Raw genomic sequence first — 16,705 nt, forward strand, 5'->3', positions numbered from 1 at the left:
CATCTCCTGAAGCTTGCTCAAACTCATGTTCATTGAGCTAGTGATGCCATTCAACCATCTCATCCTCTGTTGTCCCCTTCTCCTCCTGCCTTCAATCTTCCCCAATATCAGGGTCTTTTCTAATAAGTCAGTTCTTCTCATCATGTGGTCAAAGGATTGGAGCTTTAGCTTCAGCATCAGTTCTTCACATGAATATTCAGGACTGATTTCCTTTAGGATGGACTGGTTTGATCTTGCAGTCCAAGGGACTCTCGAGAGTCTTCTCCAACACCACAGGTAAAAACATCAATTCTATGGCGTGCAGCCTTCTTTATGGTCCAGCACTCACATCCATACATGACTACTGAAAAAAACCATAGCTTTGACTAGAAAGACCACTGTCAGCAAAGTAATGTGTCTGCTTTTTAATATGATGTCTAGCTTGATCATAGCTTTTCTTCCAAGGAGCAATCATCTTTTAATTTCATGGCTGCAGTCACTGTCTGCAGTGATTTTGGAACCTAAGAAAATAGTCTGTCATGTTTTCCATTGTGTCCTCATCTTTTGGCAAGAAGTGATGGGACCGGATGCCATGATTTTAGTTTTTTGGATGTTGAGTTTTAAGCCAGATTATCCACTGTCCTCTTTCACCTTCAAGAGGCTCTTTAGTTCCTCTCATTTTCTGGCATAAAGGTAGTGTCATGTGCATATCTGAAGTTATTGATATTTCTCCCAGCAATCTTGATTCCAGCTTGTGCTTCGTTCAGCCTGGCGTTTCTCATGATGTACTCTGCATATAAGTTAAATAAGCAGGGTGATAATATACAGCCTTGATGTACTCTTTTTTTCAATTTGGAACCAGTCTGTTGTTCCATGTCCAGTTCTAACTGTTGCTTCTCGACCTGCATACAGATTTCTCAGGAGCCAGGTAAAGTGGTCTGGTATTCCCATCTCTTTAAGAATTTTCTACAGTTTGTGTGATCCACACAGTCAAAGGCGATAGCATAGTCAATAAAGCAGAAATACATGTTTTTTATGGAATTCTCTTTTTTTTTTTAACAATCCAATGGATGTTGGCAATTTGATCTCTGGTTCTTCTGCCTTTTATAATCCAGCTTGAACATCTGGAAGTTCTTGGTTCAATGTACTGTTGAAGCCTGGCTTGGAGAATTTTGAGCATTACTTTGCTAACATGTAAGTGCAATTGTGCAGTAGTTTGAACATTCTTTGGCATTGCCTTTCTTTGGGATTGGAATGAAAACGGACCTTTTCCAGTCCTGTGGCCACTGCTGAGTTTTCCAAATTTGCTGGTGTATTGAGTGCAGCACTTTCACAGCATCACCTTTCAGGATTTGGAATAGCTCAACTGGAATTCCATCACCCCCACTAGCTTTGTTCATAGTGATGCTTTCTAAGGCCCACTTGACTTCCCACTCTAAGATGTCTGGCTTTAGGTGAGTGATCACACCATTGTGCTTATCTGGGTCATGAAGATCTTTTTTGTACAGTTCTTCTGTGTATTCTTGTCATCTCTTCTTAATATCTTCTGCTTCTGTTAGGTCCATACCACTTCTGTCCTTTATTGTGCCCATCTTTGCATGAAATATTCCCTTGGTATCTGTAATTTTCTTAAAGTGATCTCTAGTCTTTCCCATTCTATTGTTTTCCTCTATTTATTGCATTGGTCCCTTTGGAAGGCTTTCTTATCTCTCCTTGCTATTCTTTGGAACTCTGCATTCAGATATATCTTTCCTTTTCTCCTTTGTCTTTTGCTTCTCTTCTTTTCTCAGCTATTTGTAAGGTCTCCTCAGACAAACATTTTGCCTCTTTGAATTATTTTTCTTGGGATGGTTTTGATTACTGCCTCTTGTACAATGTCATGAACCTACGTCCATAGTTCTTCAGGCACTCTATCAGATATAATCCCTTGAATCTATTTGTCACTTCCACTGCATAATCATAAGAGGTTTGATTTAGGTTATACCTGAATGGTTCAGTGGTTTTCCCCACTTTCTTCAATTTAAGTCTGAATTTGGCAATAAGGAGTTCATGATCTGAGCCACAGTCAGCTCCCAGTCTTGTCTTGTTTTTGCTGACTGTATAGAGCTTCTCCATCTTTGGTTGCAAAGAATATAATCAATCTGATTTTGATGTTGGCCATCTGGTGATCTCCATGTGTACAGTCTTCTCTTGTGTTTTGGAAGAGGGTGTTTGCTATGACCAGTGTTCTCTTGGCAAAACTCTGTTAGGCTTTGTCCTGCTTCATTTTGTACTCCAAGGCTAACCTTGCCTATTACTCCAGGTATCTTTTGACTTCCTACTTTTGCATTGCAGTCCCCTATAATGAAAAGGACATCTTTTTTGGGTGTTAGTTCTAGAAGGTCTTGTAGGTCATCATAGAACCATTCAACTTCTGCTTCTTCGGCATTAGTGCTTGGCACATAGACTTGGATTACTGTGATACTGAATGATTTGCCTTGGAAATGAATAGAGATCATTCTGTTGTTTTTGAGATTGCACCCAACTAATGCATTTCTGACCCTTTTATTGACTATGAGGGCTACTCTATTTCTTCTAAGGGATTCTATGCACAGTAGTAGATATAATGGTCCTCTGAGTTAAATTCACCCATTCCAGTCCATTTTAGTTCACTGATTCCTAAGACGTCAGTGTTCACTCTTGCCATCTCCAGTTTGACCACTTCCAATTTACCTTGATTCAGGGACCTAACATTCCAGGTTCCTATGCAATATTGTTCTTTATAGCATTAGACTTTACTTTCACCACCAGACACATCCACAACTTGGTACTGCTTTTGCTTTGGCTCAGCGTCTTCATTCCTTCTGGAGCTATTTCTCCACTCTTCTCCAATAGCATATTGGGCACCTACCAACTTGGGGAGTTCATTATTCAGTATCATATCTCTTTGCCGTTTCATACTGTTCACGGGGCTCTCACTGTAAGACTACTGAACTGGTTTGCCATTCCCTTTTCCAGCGGACCATGTTTTGTCCGAACTCTCCGCCATGACCTGTCCATCTTGAATGGCCCTACAAGGCATGGCTCATAGTTTCATTGAGTTAGACGAGGTTGTGATCCAAGTGATCGGTTTGGTTAGTTTTCTGTGATTGTGGTTTTCATTCTGTCTGCCCTCTGATGGGTGAGAATAAGAGGCTTGTACAAGCTTCCTGATGGGAGAGACTGGCTGTGGGTCAACTGGGTCTTGCTCTGGTCTGCTAGGCAGGGCCATGCTCAGTAAGTCTGTAATCAAATTTTCTTCTGATGGGTGAGGCTGTGTTTCCTCCCTCTAGTTTGGCCTGAAGTCAAACTATGGTAGGGATAATGGTGATAATAGTGACCTCCTTCAAAAGGACTTATGCCACCATGCTGCAACTCCCAGGACTGCTGTAGTCAGTGCCCCTGACCCCGGGGCAGGCCACTGTTGACCCTCACCTCTGCCCGAGACTCCCGGACGCTCACAGGCAAGTCTGGCTCAGTCTCCTGTCACTGTTCCTTTCTCCTGGGTCACGGTACACACAAGGTCTTGTTGTGCCCTCCAAAAGTCTGTTTCCCTGGGGGTTGGTTCTCAGTCCTTTGGCCAGATCCCCAGGTTGGGAAATCTGTTGTGGGCCCTAGAACTTGTGCAACAGTGTGAGATCTTCTTTGGTCTAATTGTTCTCAGTTTGTGGGTTGTCTGCTTGGCAGCTCTATAGCGGCACTAATGGTGACATCCTCCAAGAGGACTTATGCCACGTGCTGGGCCTCCCAGGTCTGCTGCAGCCAGAGCCCCTGTCCCCATGGAAGGTCACTGCTGACCCACGCCTCCACAGGGTCTAGGGGCCTCCTTAACCAAAGTGAAAGGGTAGCAGGCTCCTCTGTCCATGGAATTCTCCAGGCAAGAATACTGGAGTGGGTTGCTATTTCCTTCTCCAGGGGATCTTCCCAATCCAGGAATTGAACTCAGATCTTCTGAATTTCAGACAGATTCTATACCACGTGATCTACAAGGGAAATCCCCTGCTTTTAATTAGTGCATCTTTTATTCTCTATGCTCCTTTCTCTGTTTTTTTTTTTTCTTTTCCCTTTTGCTTTACTTTCTCTTCATAGCTTTACAAGCCTCATAAACTTGGATAAAAGACATTGATTTTAAAAAGCTCTTGATGCTTCTTGTGTTCTCTGCCACTTATTTACTCTTGGATTCAGTGCACATTCATTGAGCACATTTTTTTACAGCTTAAAATCTGGTGTTTGTTAAATGTGCACAATATTTGGATATAATTGGCATTTTACAAAAATCATTAATGCCCATTACAAATAACTTATTTGGACAGCCTCAAAAATAGTTGGTTAACCTTAAAATACTGAGCACATATTATAGGCTGGCTGGGCTCTAAGAATAAAATCGTGGACAGAACCTGGCACTACCTTTTCTCAGGTAGTATAAGCCCAATGGAGAAGACAGACATTATTAAAGAATCACAAATAATAAATGCAAAACCACAGCCATCACTAATAGTAAGAGGAAGAGATATGTCCTTCAAATAAGAGGATGTGGCCTAATTACAGTTTCATGGAAAGCTTCCCCAAGAAGGTGACTACTGAAGTGAGATCTCAAAGATGACTAGGAATATACCAAGCAAAGCAGAGAGAGGAAGTGCAAAAGACCTGCGGTTGTGGTAGTGGGAGGGGAGCAGGAATAGTGCAAGGATACAAGGCACATATGGAAAACTGAAAGGAAGCCAGTGGCACCAGCAGGGAGACAGGGAGGAAAAGTATGGCCCACAATCCAGGTTAAAGACAGTCATACTGAGTTCAGTTCAGTTCAGTCACCCAATCATGTCCGACTCTTTGTGACCCCATGAACTGCAGCATGCCAGGCCTCCTTGTCCATCACCAACTCCCGGAGTCCACTCAAACTCATGGCCATTGAGTTGGTGATGCCATCCAGCCATCTCATCCTCTGTCGTCCCCTTCTCCTCCTGCCCCCAATCCCTCCCAGCATCAGGGTCTTTTCCAATAAGTCAGCTCTTCGCATGAGGCAGCCAAAGCATTGGAGTTTCAGCTTCAACATCAGTCCTTCCAATGAACACTCAGGACTGATCTCCTTTAGGATGGACTGGTTGGGTCTCCTTGCAGTCCAAGGGACTCTCAAGTCTTCTCCAACACCACAGTTCAAAAGCATCAATTCTTCAGCGCTCAGCTTTCTTTATAGTCCAACTCTCACATCCATACATGACCACTAAAAAACCATACCCTTGACTAGACAGACCTTTGTTGGTAAAGTAATGTCTCTGCTTTTGAATATGCTGTCTAGGTTGGTCATAACTTTCCTTCCAAGGAGTAAGCGTCTTTTAATTTCATGGCTGCAATCACCACCTGCAGTGATTTTGGAGCCCAGAAAAATAAACTCAGCCACTGTTTCCCCATCTATTTGCCATGAAGTGATGGGACCAGATGCCATGATCTTAGTTTTCTGAATGTTGAGCTTTAGACAAACTTTCTCACTCTGCCTTGTAAGCCAACAGAACTTACTGCTGAAGGATGGATTCCAGTTCCACAAGGCCATCAATCCGCCCAATGACTGCCAGGCTTTTTTTTTTTTTTTGGTAGCAAAATTCAAATTCCAAATTGTCTTCATTGGTGTCTAAATTTGTGGTAGTTCCAAATGGATGGTGGGTTCAAATATCCTTGTGCCAACAAGTCTAGGATCTTATGCCCTAGGTTCGTGTGACTTTTAGCAGGTAGGGACAATTTCTTTTTAAAAAGTTACACTTTGAATTAAGCTACTTACGGACATAATGGATTATAAATAACATGATGTGAGCTACTGAAAACCACTTTACTTTTTATGTGTGCAGTAATAAGGTGCAGTATAATTTATGGTTTACAAATTTATAGACCCAGAGTCAGAGCTCCAGAATACAGCATGTAGAATAGTTTACTTTAAAAAATTAATTTATTTTATTTATTTGTTTATTTGTTTTCCCGGGGGAGCTACACTGAGTCTTTATTGCTGTGCTCGGGCTTCCTCTAGTTCCAGTGAGCAAGGGCTACTCTTTGCTGCAGTGGGTGGGCGTCTTATCGCAGGGGCTTCTCCTGTTGTAGAGCACAGACCCTAGAGTGCACGGGACTCAGTAGTTGTGACACACAAGCTTAGTTGCTCCGAGGCATCTGGAATCTTCCTGGACTAGGGAACCCGTGTCCCCTCCACTGGCAGGTGGATTCTTATCCCCTGCACCACCAGGGAAGTCCTAGAATAGTTTTCTTATAACGTTCAGTTTTCCTTCTAAAATTGGCTACTGAAAAATTTACTTTTGCATTTCTGTGGCAACACCAGTACCTGTTCTTAGTATATCAGAATTCAGAAATCACACAATTTCAGAATTGGACGCGATCTCCATAGACCTTCTAGTTTGCCTCCTCTGGAAACAGGCATGTCTATCCATCTGGGCAAGGTGGAAGTCTTCCCTTTAATAAAAAGATATCTGGAAAAATATTTCCTCTCAGAATGAAGGTCTGATATGTAGCAATTCTTGCAGAGTTCCACCCCGAAACATTGCCTGTATTTGTCAAATATCCTCTTGTACTTGTGAAAATAGTCCCAAGTTTTCATATTATTGAGGATACCCTGGGAGTTTTTAGGGCAGTTTCCTATAGGGGATTAGTTGTGTATGTAAGAATGACTGAAACTTCAGCAGCATGAGAAAAATTATCTGCTAAGCCTTGAGATAAGGAATAGGTTTCTGAATTAATTTATGCAAACTAGACCCATAAATATGAAGTGTAAAGAACACATGTGAAAAATGGGATGATAATTAGATCATAAAAAGCATTTGATATATCAGAACGTAAGCTTGGAGACTGAAAAGGACAATCTGTCTTGCATCACAAACAGAAAAAGATTGTAAATATAATCATGAAGTTTTGCTCAAAATAAAGACAAATTCACATACTTTTGAGGGAGTAAAAGAGGAATAAGTCAACAGAAGCAAATAAACTCTCAATATATAATATGATCAGTCTGCTCTTTGCATCATGATTTTATGATTTGATATGCTACCACTTAGTGCTTAGAGATTTACTGAGAAAGGAATGCCTGCATAGGAGGTGACACCAGTCGTAAAGAGCACGCCTGCCAGTGCAGGAGACATATGAGAGTTGCGTTCGATCCCTGGGTCAGGAAGATCCCTGGAGGAGGGCATGGCAACCCACTCCAGTATTCTTGCCTGGAGAATCCCATGGACAGGAGCCTGGCGGGCTACAGTCCATAGGTTGCAAAGAGCTGGACCCGACTGGAGTGACTTAGCACTCATAAAACTGCAACAATGTATCTGCATTTTGTCATAAAATAGCCTCTTTAGTTTGGGGACAAGAAAAAAAAAATTCTCTCCTTCTTGCCATCTGTGGCTTTCCCTCTGAGATTTCCTCACTCAAATTATGACACCCTGACTCCTCCAGGGAGTGGTTTGTAAATGACAATCCTCTGAGCCCCATATAGAATTTATTTGAAAATTAATTCCTCCATGTATAAGCAACAAATAAACAGATACAGGTCTAGGACATACCAAATAACCTTTAATGTCATTCAATTCTTCTGAAAAAAAAAAAAAAAAGGAAACTAATCATTCACTGCAAGCCCAAATCTGCCATGGAAACAATAGCAAAAAATGAATAGCAGCAAGAAATTATGTGACAGATTGTGTGACAATTATTAGCATAGAAATTCAGAGCAAAGGGATGATTGTTCCAAGGGGGTGAAATGGCAATAATTTATTGAGTGCTAACATGTGCTAAAGGGCTTCCCTGGTGGCTCAGTGGTAAAGAATCCACCTGCCAATGCAGGAGATCCAGATTTGATTCCTGGGTTGGAAAGATCCCCTGGAGAAGGAAATGGAACCCCACTCCAGAGAATCCCATGGACAGAGGAGCCTGGTGGGAGACAGTCCATGGGGTCACAGAGTGGACATGACTTAGTGACTAAACAACAACATACGCTATGGCCCTTCTCAGTGTTCTCCACAAATTATCTCATTCCATCTCACGATGGCCTAATGAGATGCTGGTGCTATTAATCTCAATTCACAAAAAAGAAAACTGAAGCTCAGAGGGTTTTAGTGCTCATGGTCACAAGTAAGTTGATCCAAGTTCAAACTCAGACGGTGTGATTTGTCAAATAAGGCTTTTGAGGCTTTATCTTGGACTTCAGCCACCTGGCAACCAGGGGTCACCCAAGAAAGAGCTTTCTCATCCCAAGCCCAGCTTTGGTCAGGGTAGAAAATGTGTTAAATGGTAACCTAACTGTAATGTCTGTGAAGCCCTCCTAAATACATTTACTAAACTTCAGACTTTCGTTAGCTATTCTTTACCTTTTCAAACCAGTACTATTTAAAAATGTCCATAGCTCCTTTTCTTCTCTTTTTTTGTTTTAACGTTTTGTTTTGTACTGGGGTGTGGTCTGCTAGCAATGTTGTGATGGTTTCAGGTGAAGAGTGAAGGGGCTCAGCCATACACAGGCAGCCACAGATCCTCTTCAAAAGGTCTTTCACCAGATGATGTTTAATAAGGCTAAGAGAGTTCAAAACCACAGAATCAACACCTGGAAATCTCAGGTCTTTGACTCACAGAATTGTGAGAGACCTCAGGAGCCATTTAGTTGACAGAAGGACTAAGAATGTCCAAGAGAAGTGAAACGACTTCCTGTGAAGGCACCCAGCATGGCAACCTCACAGCCATCATTAGAAGCCAGGGTGGCCATCGACAATGTAAGAATTACAAATTATTCATTCTGTATCAAGCTGAAGGGCGTATCTTATATCTTATAATATCTTATATCTTATCTTATAATATCTTATAATTTTCACAGTATTTTGTGTGGCGCCAGACCCTCCCAATTTTTAACTAGTTCATGGGAGTAACCAAGAGGTATAACAAGTCTTTTAGCTTATTTGGCAGCATGCACCACACTATAAGCTACAAGATATATTTTTCATAACAAAATTGTATCCAATCTGTCCTTTCTTGAATTATGCAGGATGGTCTTCTAGCCTCTGTTTATGCAAACACATGAGTTTCAACATTTTCACCTTATTTGGGGAAGACAACAAGCGATCAGGCTTTCATTGTTAAAAATGAATGATTCTACGTTTCGTAGATATAAAAATTAAATAAGCGGTGAGTAGAATGAGCAGCAGGGAAGAAATAATTCCCTTTTTTATTTATATTATTTTTTTTATTTTGGTAGAGCCCTGAGTTCATCTGAACGAGAAGCACCGATTTCAGAGGTCTAAACTGCACTGCTTATTGAAATGTTTGGTTTTCTCAGGACAGTCTAAGCGACAGGAGGCTTGGGACTTGAAAAAGAGATGAGAGAGAGGTCTGAGGGTACTGATATAGATGAGCATGGGACAAGATGATCTGTGAGAACTTTCTAGGGGTAGGGATGGCTGAAGAAATTAAAGACTTGTAGTGGGTAAGATCCATGTGCTGTATGGATATACTGTATGGATATAAAATCCATGTGCCGTATAGATACACTGCTATACAGCAAGCCTGAACAAGGGGGCTCAGTGTCTGGTGAGAAGGTGTCCAAGTGTAGGGTGAGCAAGGCAGAGGAAACAACAGCCACAGATGGAAGCAGGAGAGGGAGGGCAGAGGACTGTGCTCATTTCATAACATCAATACTAAATTTACAGGGAACAGGAAGCTTTACAGGTGTTTCTGCTTACATTTTAGAATTCATTGCCCACATTTTATTTCTGGGCTGCACTGCCTGGCAAGCAGAGCATCTTAGCTTCCTGATGGGGGATCAAACCCATTCAACTCCTGGGAATTCCCTGCCTTTTTACATTTATAACTTCCCATGGGTGCCAAACTAAATGCTCTTAGGACATTTCTAAGATTTGTAAGTCATTCATTAAAAAAAAAAAAAAAATCTCAACTATTTAACCACTGTCATATATCTAAATTTTATTTAAAAATTAACGTTTTTAAATGTCTGTACTGTGTATTCAATGAAATAAGCAGCTATAGAAAGTTATTTGCTTTTACATTTAACAGCAAAGTGGTCACTGAGATAGGAAGCACTTGGAACCACCAGCAATTTTCTTTAGTTAGAATTTCCATTTTTAAGAAACAAGGTTGCAGCAGTTAAAGGTGGTATTTATAGCACATATAACACATTGTACACAGTCTACGGGTGGAGTGAAAGTACTCAGTTTCATCAAAATTTTTTAATTCATCATCAGATATACAACAAATGTCATAGGCTGAAAGTTAACATTTTGATGTGACTGAAAGGGTATATTATTAGTTATAAGTCCTTTATTCCAATGAATTTTAATGTCAATCATTTTTGTTCTTTATTCGTTGAAATATTTTACATACCTATACATAAATCCCTTATAGGTAATGAATCTACTAAGTGTCTGTTTTACTTGTCTTGTATATCTTCCTATTAATGTTAATTTTTCTAAGGGTTCTTTTTTGTCTCTTCTTTTTAAATATCCACATAAAATAATAAGTGCAGTAAAATAAATTACAGATATTTTTTCTTAGTTGAGGTATTATAATACACACTAAACACAATGTCTGATTGTATATTACTACTGAGTGACTGAACTGAACTGAACATTACTACAAATAATGATATGAAGAGGATCAGAGAACACTTTTGCATTTTTACTGTCACCAGAACTCTGGTGATAGTAAAAGTTTTGCTTGTTATTGTTTTCTAAAAGTGAAATGAAGAGAAAGCATTCTCTGTAATTAGAGGACTTAGATATTAGGTTTCATATGGAGAAAAGATTGAAGACAACTCAATCTCCTTCCTCACTCCCTCTAACACACATGCACACACACACAGACACACACACACACACACTACATAACAGATGACCTTTCACGTATGTTTTATGGCAAATCTGTCTTCAAAATACTTGGCAAGCAGCTATGCATTATTGGAAAATTAACATTACAATTATAAAGTTAATATTTACCTTAATATTTTAACTGCAAAAATTAAAAAAAAAATTATTTAACTTTTCAGGGTAAAGCTATTATGTAAAACAAGGCACATTGTGTTTTAAAAGTCATTTTCACATGCTACTTTTTAGTTTTTGATATTTAAAAAAATTATAGTCTTGTGCTTTTACTTTACATATGCAACTCCAATCGACTTTGTTCCACTTTCCAGCTCATTTTTATGATCTAAAAAGTGTGGCCAAACAATCATAAAAGAGCAGGAGACACTACTGTCCAGAAACTAAATGTTCAAATTACATTCTGTCTGCCTCTCTGATGAATTGATAAATGAGAATCCAGTCAGAGACATCACAATAGCACAATTTTCCAAACAATCTATGCAGAAAAGACACTGCTTAGACACTTAGAGGCACATACAAGATCAGCATTCCCATCTCAACTGTGTGTTTACAGAACATCGGAAACACTGGTACTTCTTTTTGAGTCGTTAGGCTTGACAGAATATATTTTGACGACCTGAATACTATTCTAGAAAAGCAACAATAAAATCTGGGTGCTTCAGAATCAAGTGATTTACTATGTGGATTATTCAGGTTGTTGGGCTTAACATCGTAGCTGCAGACCTGGGATTGTCACGCAATCACACACGTTTAAAGTGAGATGAATTGGCACTCACAGTTGTGGCAGGTGGCCCCACTGTATCCAGTCTCATCGCAAGTGCATTTGAAGCTGTCCCATGTTTGAGAGCACTTCCCACCATGCTCACAGTGATTGGGCACACATCTGTCAGAGAAAGAGACAAACAGAAATAAACCAACAAGCAAATGAGATTTATGAGTGGCCAAATTCCAAGCTGTCTGGGCCATATATCATTTCAATGCCAGGTTGCCTTAACAAGGCAATTAATCCTTGTTAGTTTAAGCAGATTAATATGATTCATGATGGAAGGTGCCAAACACACAAAAGATGATGTATCACAGGCATGGTGTTTCCCATTTTTGAGTAAACAGTAGAAATTAACAAACAGTTGAAAGGTTCATTTACATATCACAGATTCATTCTATTTTCTTTTGCACAAAGACACTAGTTAAATTTCCTCCCAGTGAGAGACAAAACATTAGCCATCTTGTTTTCTGCACTATCTTTTATCAAAGCCAATAGTACCAAGTGAGAAAGGCTTTTGTTTTTTAACAGCAATTTGAGTCTCTGAAATGCTCATAAGAAATAGAATATACTAGCCTTATAAGAAAAGATTTCTAAGTCTTCCTTACCCCTTCTCTTATGCCCTTCTGGCTAAGAAAAACCACATACATAACAAGGTAGCAAGTATAATACAGGGGAAAAGTACAGGTTTGTATTCAAATCTTTGTTTTTGTGTTTCCTTGATGGCCAATTGTGATAATGTAATGTAACCTTTCTAAGCTTCACTATTCTCATTTGAAAAATGAAGTAATTATACCTACCTGATAAATAGTTTTGAGGTTAGGAGATAACGTTCATAAAGTAGGTACTTAATAAGCAAGAAATAGAGGGCCAACAAGCAGAAGCTAGGAATATCTAAACCACAACTTGCAGGGCACAATTTTATACTTTGCCTGTATCCTAGACATAGTTAAGTTGGAATCAGCTCTGGAAAACTGTTTCAATAGCACAAATTACTTTCTTGTTATGTATTAGCATTCAAAAAAATGTCTAGATTTGAATAGGAAACTATCTAAAGCAGAAAAGTCCACCCATATTAAAAAGGCAGAACCCATAATAGTGGGTCACAGGTTGATTGACAGAGAAACACCCTTCAAACATCAATAATCATAAAAGCCTGGTAGTGTCTTGCTGCAAAATAGAACAGGACTGACCTCAGAGATACTATTCTCCATTCCCTGTTCTTAATTTACCGTCAGCCATGCCTAAAACTACCCTAGCAGGGCATAGCCCAATTTGGCATGAAATGCTGTTCCTCTCTAACTCTTTACAAATCTTTCATCAGGCAACAAATAATTATCGAGCACTGTGGGAAACAAGATAAATCAGATTCCATCTGCTGCCTTTCAAGAGCTAAAGCCTCGAAAAGTAAAACATTGTATCCACAAAAATCATCATAGGAGGTGGAAATAAAAAGTGCCATGAGGTGGGGACTAGAAATGCACTGTGGAATTTCCCATGAGGGATCTAGCTCACAATGCTTCTAGTGGAGCCTCAGTGAATAGACGGACTGTAAGAGAAGAACACAAGAGGAAGAACATCATGAAGGGAAAATACAGCATCGGAAGAGGATAATGATGGACTTTCATGAGGTGGGATGGAAAATTCACTCTACATTTAATAGGCACTTATATTCCATCTGAATTTGAACTGGGTGTTACTCAGGCTCCAAAGGTGTGTCTTCTCCAAAGACCCTATAACTTACATGGAGGTGGGAGATAAGATTGATGCAAAATGCAATACCAAGATGAATTTGGTGAGTCATCAAAGCATATGAAATGTTACAGCAATGTGGAGACTAGAGTAGTTATGGGTAAAATATAAATAAAGGGTCTAATAAAGTTTACAGCATTTCACTTGTGCCTTAAAAGAGGACTTGCATTTTTTATAATTAAAATGTTGAAAACTGTTCCCAGCAGAGGACTCAAGAAAGCAGCAAGGAGGAGGCAGAACCATGATCAGTGGGTGGGTGCTCTGGGGTTGTTCAGGTATATTGACATAGCAAATTCCCTCTACAGGTGCGCAGGCACAGACCTCAGCCGAAGGCATTCATATACAATAGTCCTGATTCTCCAGACCATGGGAGGAAGCAAGGATACAGACACCCCAACATTACATAAAGCTAAAAATCATCTTTGATGCTTAATTTGGGATTTCAGTACTTAAATGCCTTTGTATGGTATGTTTACCTTCTAATTTGTTATGTTTAATAATAACTCAGGCTAATAGTGAAAGTAATTTACATCAGCTCATTATATCAATTAATTCAGGGGGAAGTAGTACAGAGTGTACTGTGTCTCAAAGGAAAACCTTGTTGGAATCTAAATGTGCTCTAAATAACATACAAATGAGAAAATCTACGTCAAAATGATTCAAATAAAAAGATTGGTGTGCACTCACACACACACAAGAACCATGTAATGGTCAAGTGAGATTAACTGAATATTTCTAAAGTTCAGTATTAAGAATTTCTTTAAAAGAGATCTTTTATTCAAATAAAAGTTTAATATTACTAATGTTTCTTAAAATTTATATTTTTAAATTGACATGACCCTTATGTTGATTACTAGCATTTTAATTCTTAATGGTGATAAATGTTTTATTTCTATATCAAGCTGATTCAAATATAATATATTTCAAACCATAATATTTTATCACTATATTAAAAAAAATGTTAGGACCAGTTACTAAGCAAAACAAAATATGAATTAACCTAGCTTCCCCGTTCCTAATTATTTATGTCTTCTCTCACCCTCTTATGGAACCATCTATTTATGTCCAGCATACCACTGGGCTTCACAGGTGGTCACTAGTGGTAAAGAATTCACCTGCCAATACAGGTAGACTCAAGAGACCTAGGTTTCATCCCTGGGTTGGGAAGATCTGGAGGAGGGCATGGCAACCCATGCCAGTACTCTCGCCTAGAGAATCTCATGGGCAGAGCAAACTGACAGGCTACAGTCCATAGGGTCGCAAAGAGTAGAACACAACTGAAGCGACAATGTGCATACACACACTGGCACAATATACCATTATCACATTGTTTAGTTATTATTGTTTGAGCATCAGTCTCTTCTAAAGTGTGAGACTCTTCAGTGAGGGATTCAGATCTTTTGTTTCTTAGCATGACAAGGTGTGTAGTCCATTCAGTACATGCCTATTGACAGGCTGAAGGGATGGATGAACTCAGTGTTAGGAATTTACACCAAAGAACTGAAATAATTTCAGAGAAAACATCTCTTTTACTACAAGTGATATTGATTATTCCTATCTACGATTATAGTCTTAAATCCAGACTCTTGCTCTGGTGAACTAATTATTTTAGTAGGTCACAGGAAATGTATAATTTGTTTCAGAGCATGTCCTAACTTGAAAGTTTGGTTCACATCAAAAATGAATCAAAATGACTTTGCTGCCCCAACTTGAGAGCTACTTGACCAGGATGAGGAACATACAGGGGAGAAGCTGACAGGTGTCAACTCGCTGTGATCAAGGGGCTCCAGGAGAAGAGGCGGCATTCAGTTAACTCTGTCCTGAGGTTATTTGCAGCTGGCAAGCACTGGGCTGCCAACCGGGCAGTCTGAGAGACCCCGATCCTTCCTACACAAGGGCTCTGACTGGAGGTGCAGGCGTAGGGGGACAGAGACCACCCTGGGGCTTGCAAGATAGATGAACATCTGGCCCAGTGGTCTGGCCAGGCCTGCGGTGGCTGGCAGGCACTAAGGGAGACAGGACCACGTGCTCATGGATGGCCAAGACATAGCACTTGAAAGATAGGATGAGGGCCACAGGCTGGGCAGGATCCGGCTGCTCGGCCTCCTCTGGCTTGGCTGCCGCTCCTCGGCCGGCATGGCCCTGCCTTTTGAGGGCAGACGTCAGGATCTTCTTGGACTCGGGGATCAGGTCACCCACTCCACAACACCACGCTTGTGCTTCATCTTGTACACCTGGCATCAGAGTCTTTCAGGCAGAATTCTCCTTTCAATTGTGGCAATTCTTTCCAAAATGCTTCAGAACCCACAAGCTATATTTTGGAAGTTCAAATATATAACACACACTCAATATAAAGTCAATCAATATGAACAGAGTGGCTGGATGGATGCAAGAACTCTATCCAGGGTTATGGATGACAGGTGCAGTGTAGTTTACCCCGAGTATCTCTTTTATTCCTATGCTTGATTTTAACTGTAAAGCATTGAGAAAATTGGTGTTCATAAATAAAAGAAACTGAAAATCATACCAGATGTGTCTGTAGCAGCTCACTTTGTAGTCCATGGACACTATTTAAACAGGGATGGTAGAATAAATTTTACTTCAAATTAAAAAAATGCTAATCTGACAGCATAAGTGAGTGCATTGGTAGCCTTCAAAGCATTTTGAAGGTGTGTTATTTTCTTCTCTACAAAGTAGGCTCCAGTCCATGGGGTCGCGAAGAGTCGGACACGACTGACCGACTTCACTTTAACTTTCACTTCACTATTTTCTTCTCTACAATATTTAAAAGTTAAAATAGCTGTATTTATTCTTCAAAATTTATTTTATTGAAATATACTTCATTTACAATGCTGTATTAATCTCTACACTATGGCAAAGTGATTCAATTATTGTTGTCATTCAGTCACTCAGTTGTGTGTGACTCTTTGTGACCCCATAGATTAGCATGCCAGTCCTCCCTGTCCTTCACTATCTCCTGGAGTTTGCTCAGACTCACGTCGATTGAGTCGATGATGCCATCTAACTATCTCATCCTCTGTCATCCCCTTCTCCTCCTGCCTTCAATCTTTCCCAGCATCAGGGTCTTTTCCAATGAGTCAGCTCTTTGCATCAGGTGGCCAAAGTACTGGAGCTTCAGCTTCAGCATCAGTCCTTCCAATGAACATTCAGGGTTGATTTCCTTTAGGATTGACTGGTTTGATCTCCTTGCAGTCCAGGGGACTCTCATGAGTCTTCTCCAACATCACAGCTTGAAAGCATCAACTCTTCAGCACTCAGCCTTCTTTATGATCCAACTCTCACATCCGTACATACATACATATTTATATAT

At 40.0% G+C, this 16,705-nt stretch overlaps 1 protein-coding gene across 1 annotated transcript in view; it reads right to left on the minus strand.

The window, feature by feature from the left end:
- Positions 1-15,615, minus strand: part of CNTNAP2 (contactin associated protein-like 2) — a 909,256-nt gene extending 893,641 nt beyond the window's left edge. Inside the window, exons 1-2 of the mRNA XM_010843889.1 lie at positions 15,266-15,615; positions 11,636-11,742 (exon numbers count right to left, since the gene is read on the minus strand). Of these exons, the coding sequence (XP_010842191.1) occupies positions 11,636-11,742; positions 15,266-15,615 (457 nt within the window). The remainder of the gene's footprint in view (positions 1-11,635; positions 11,743-15,265) is intronic.
- Between the last annotated feature and the right edge of the window lie 1,090 nt (positions 15,616-16,705).

The sequence above is a fragment of the Bison bison genome, unplaced genomic scaffold (genome assembly GCF_000754665.1).
Source record: "Bison bison bison isolate TAMUID 2011002044 unplaced genomic scaffold, Bison_UMD1.0 scf7180017864191, whole genome shotgun sequence".
Taxonomy (NCBI): Eukaryota; Metazoa; Chordata; class Mammalia; order Artiodactyla; family Bovidae; genus Bison; species Bison bison.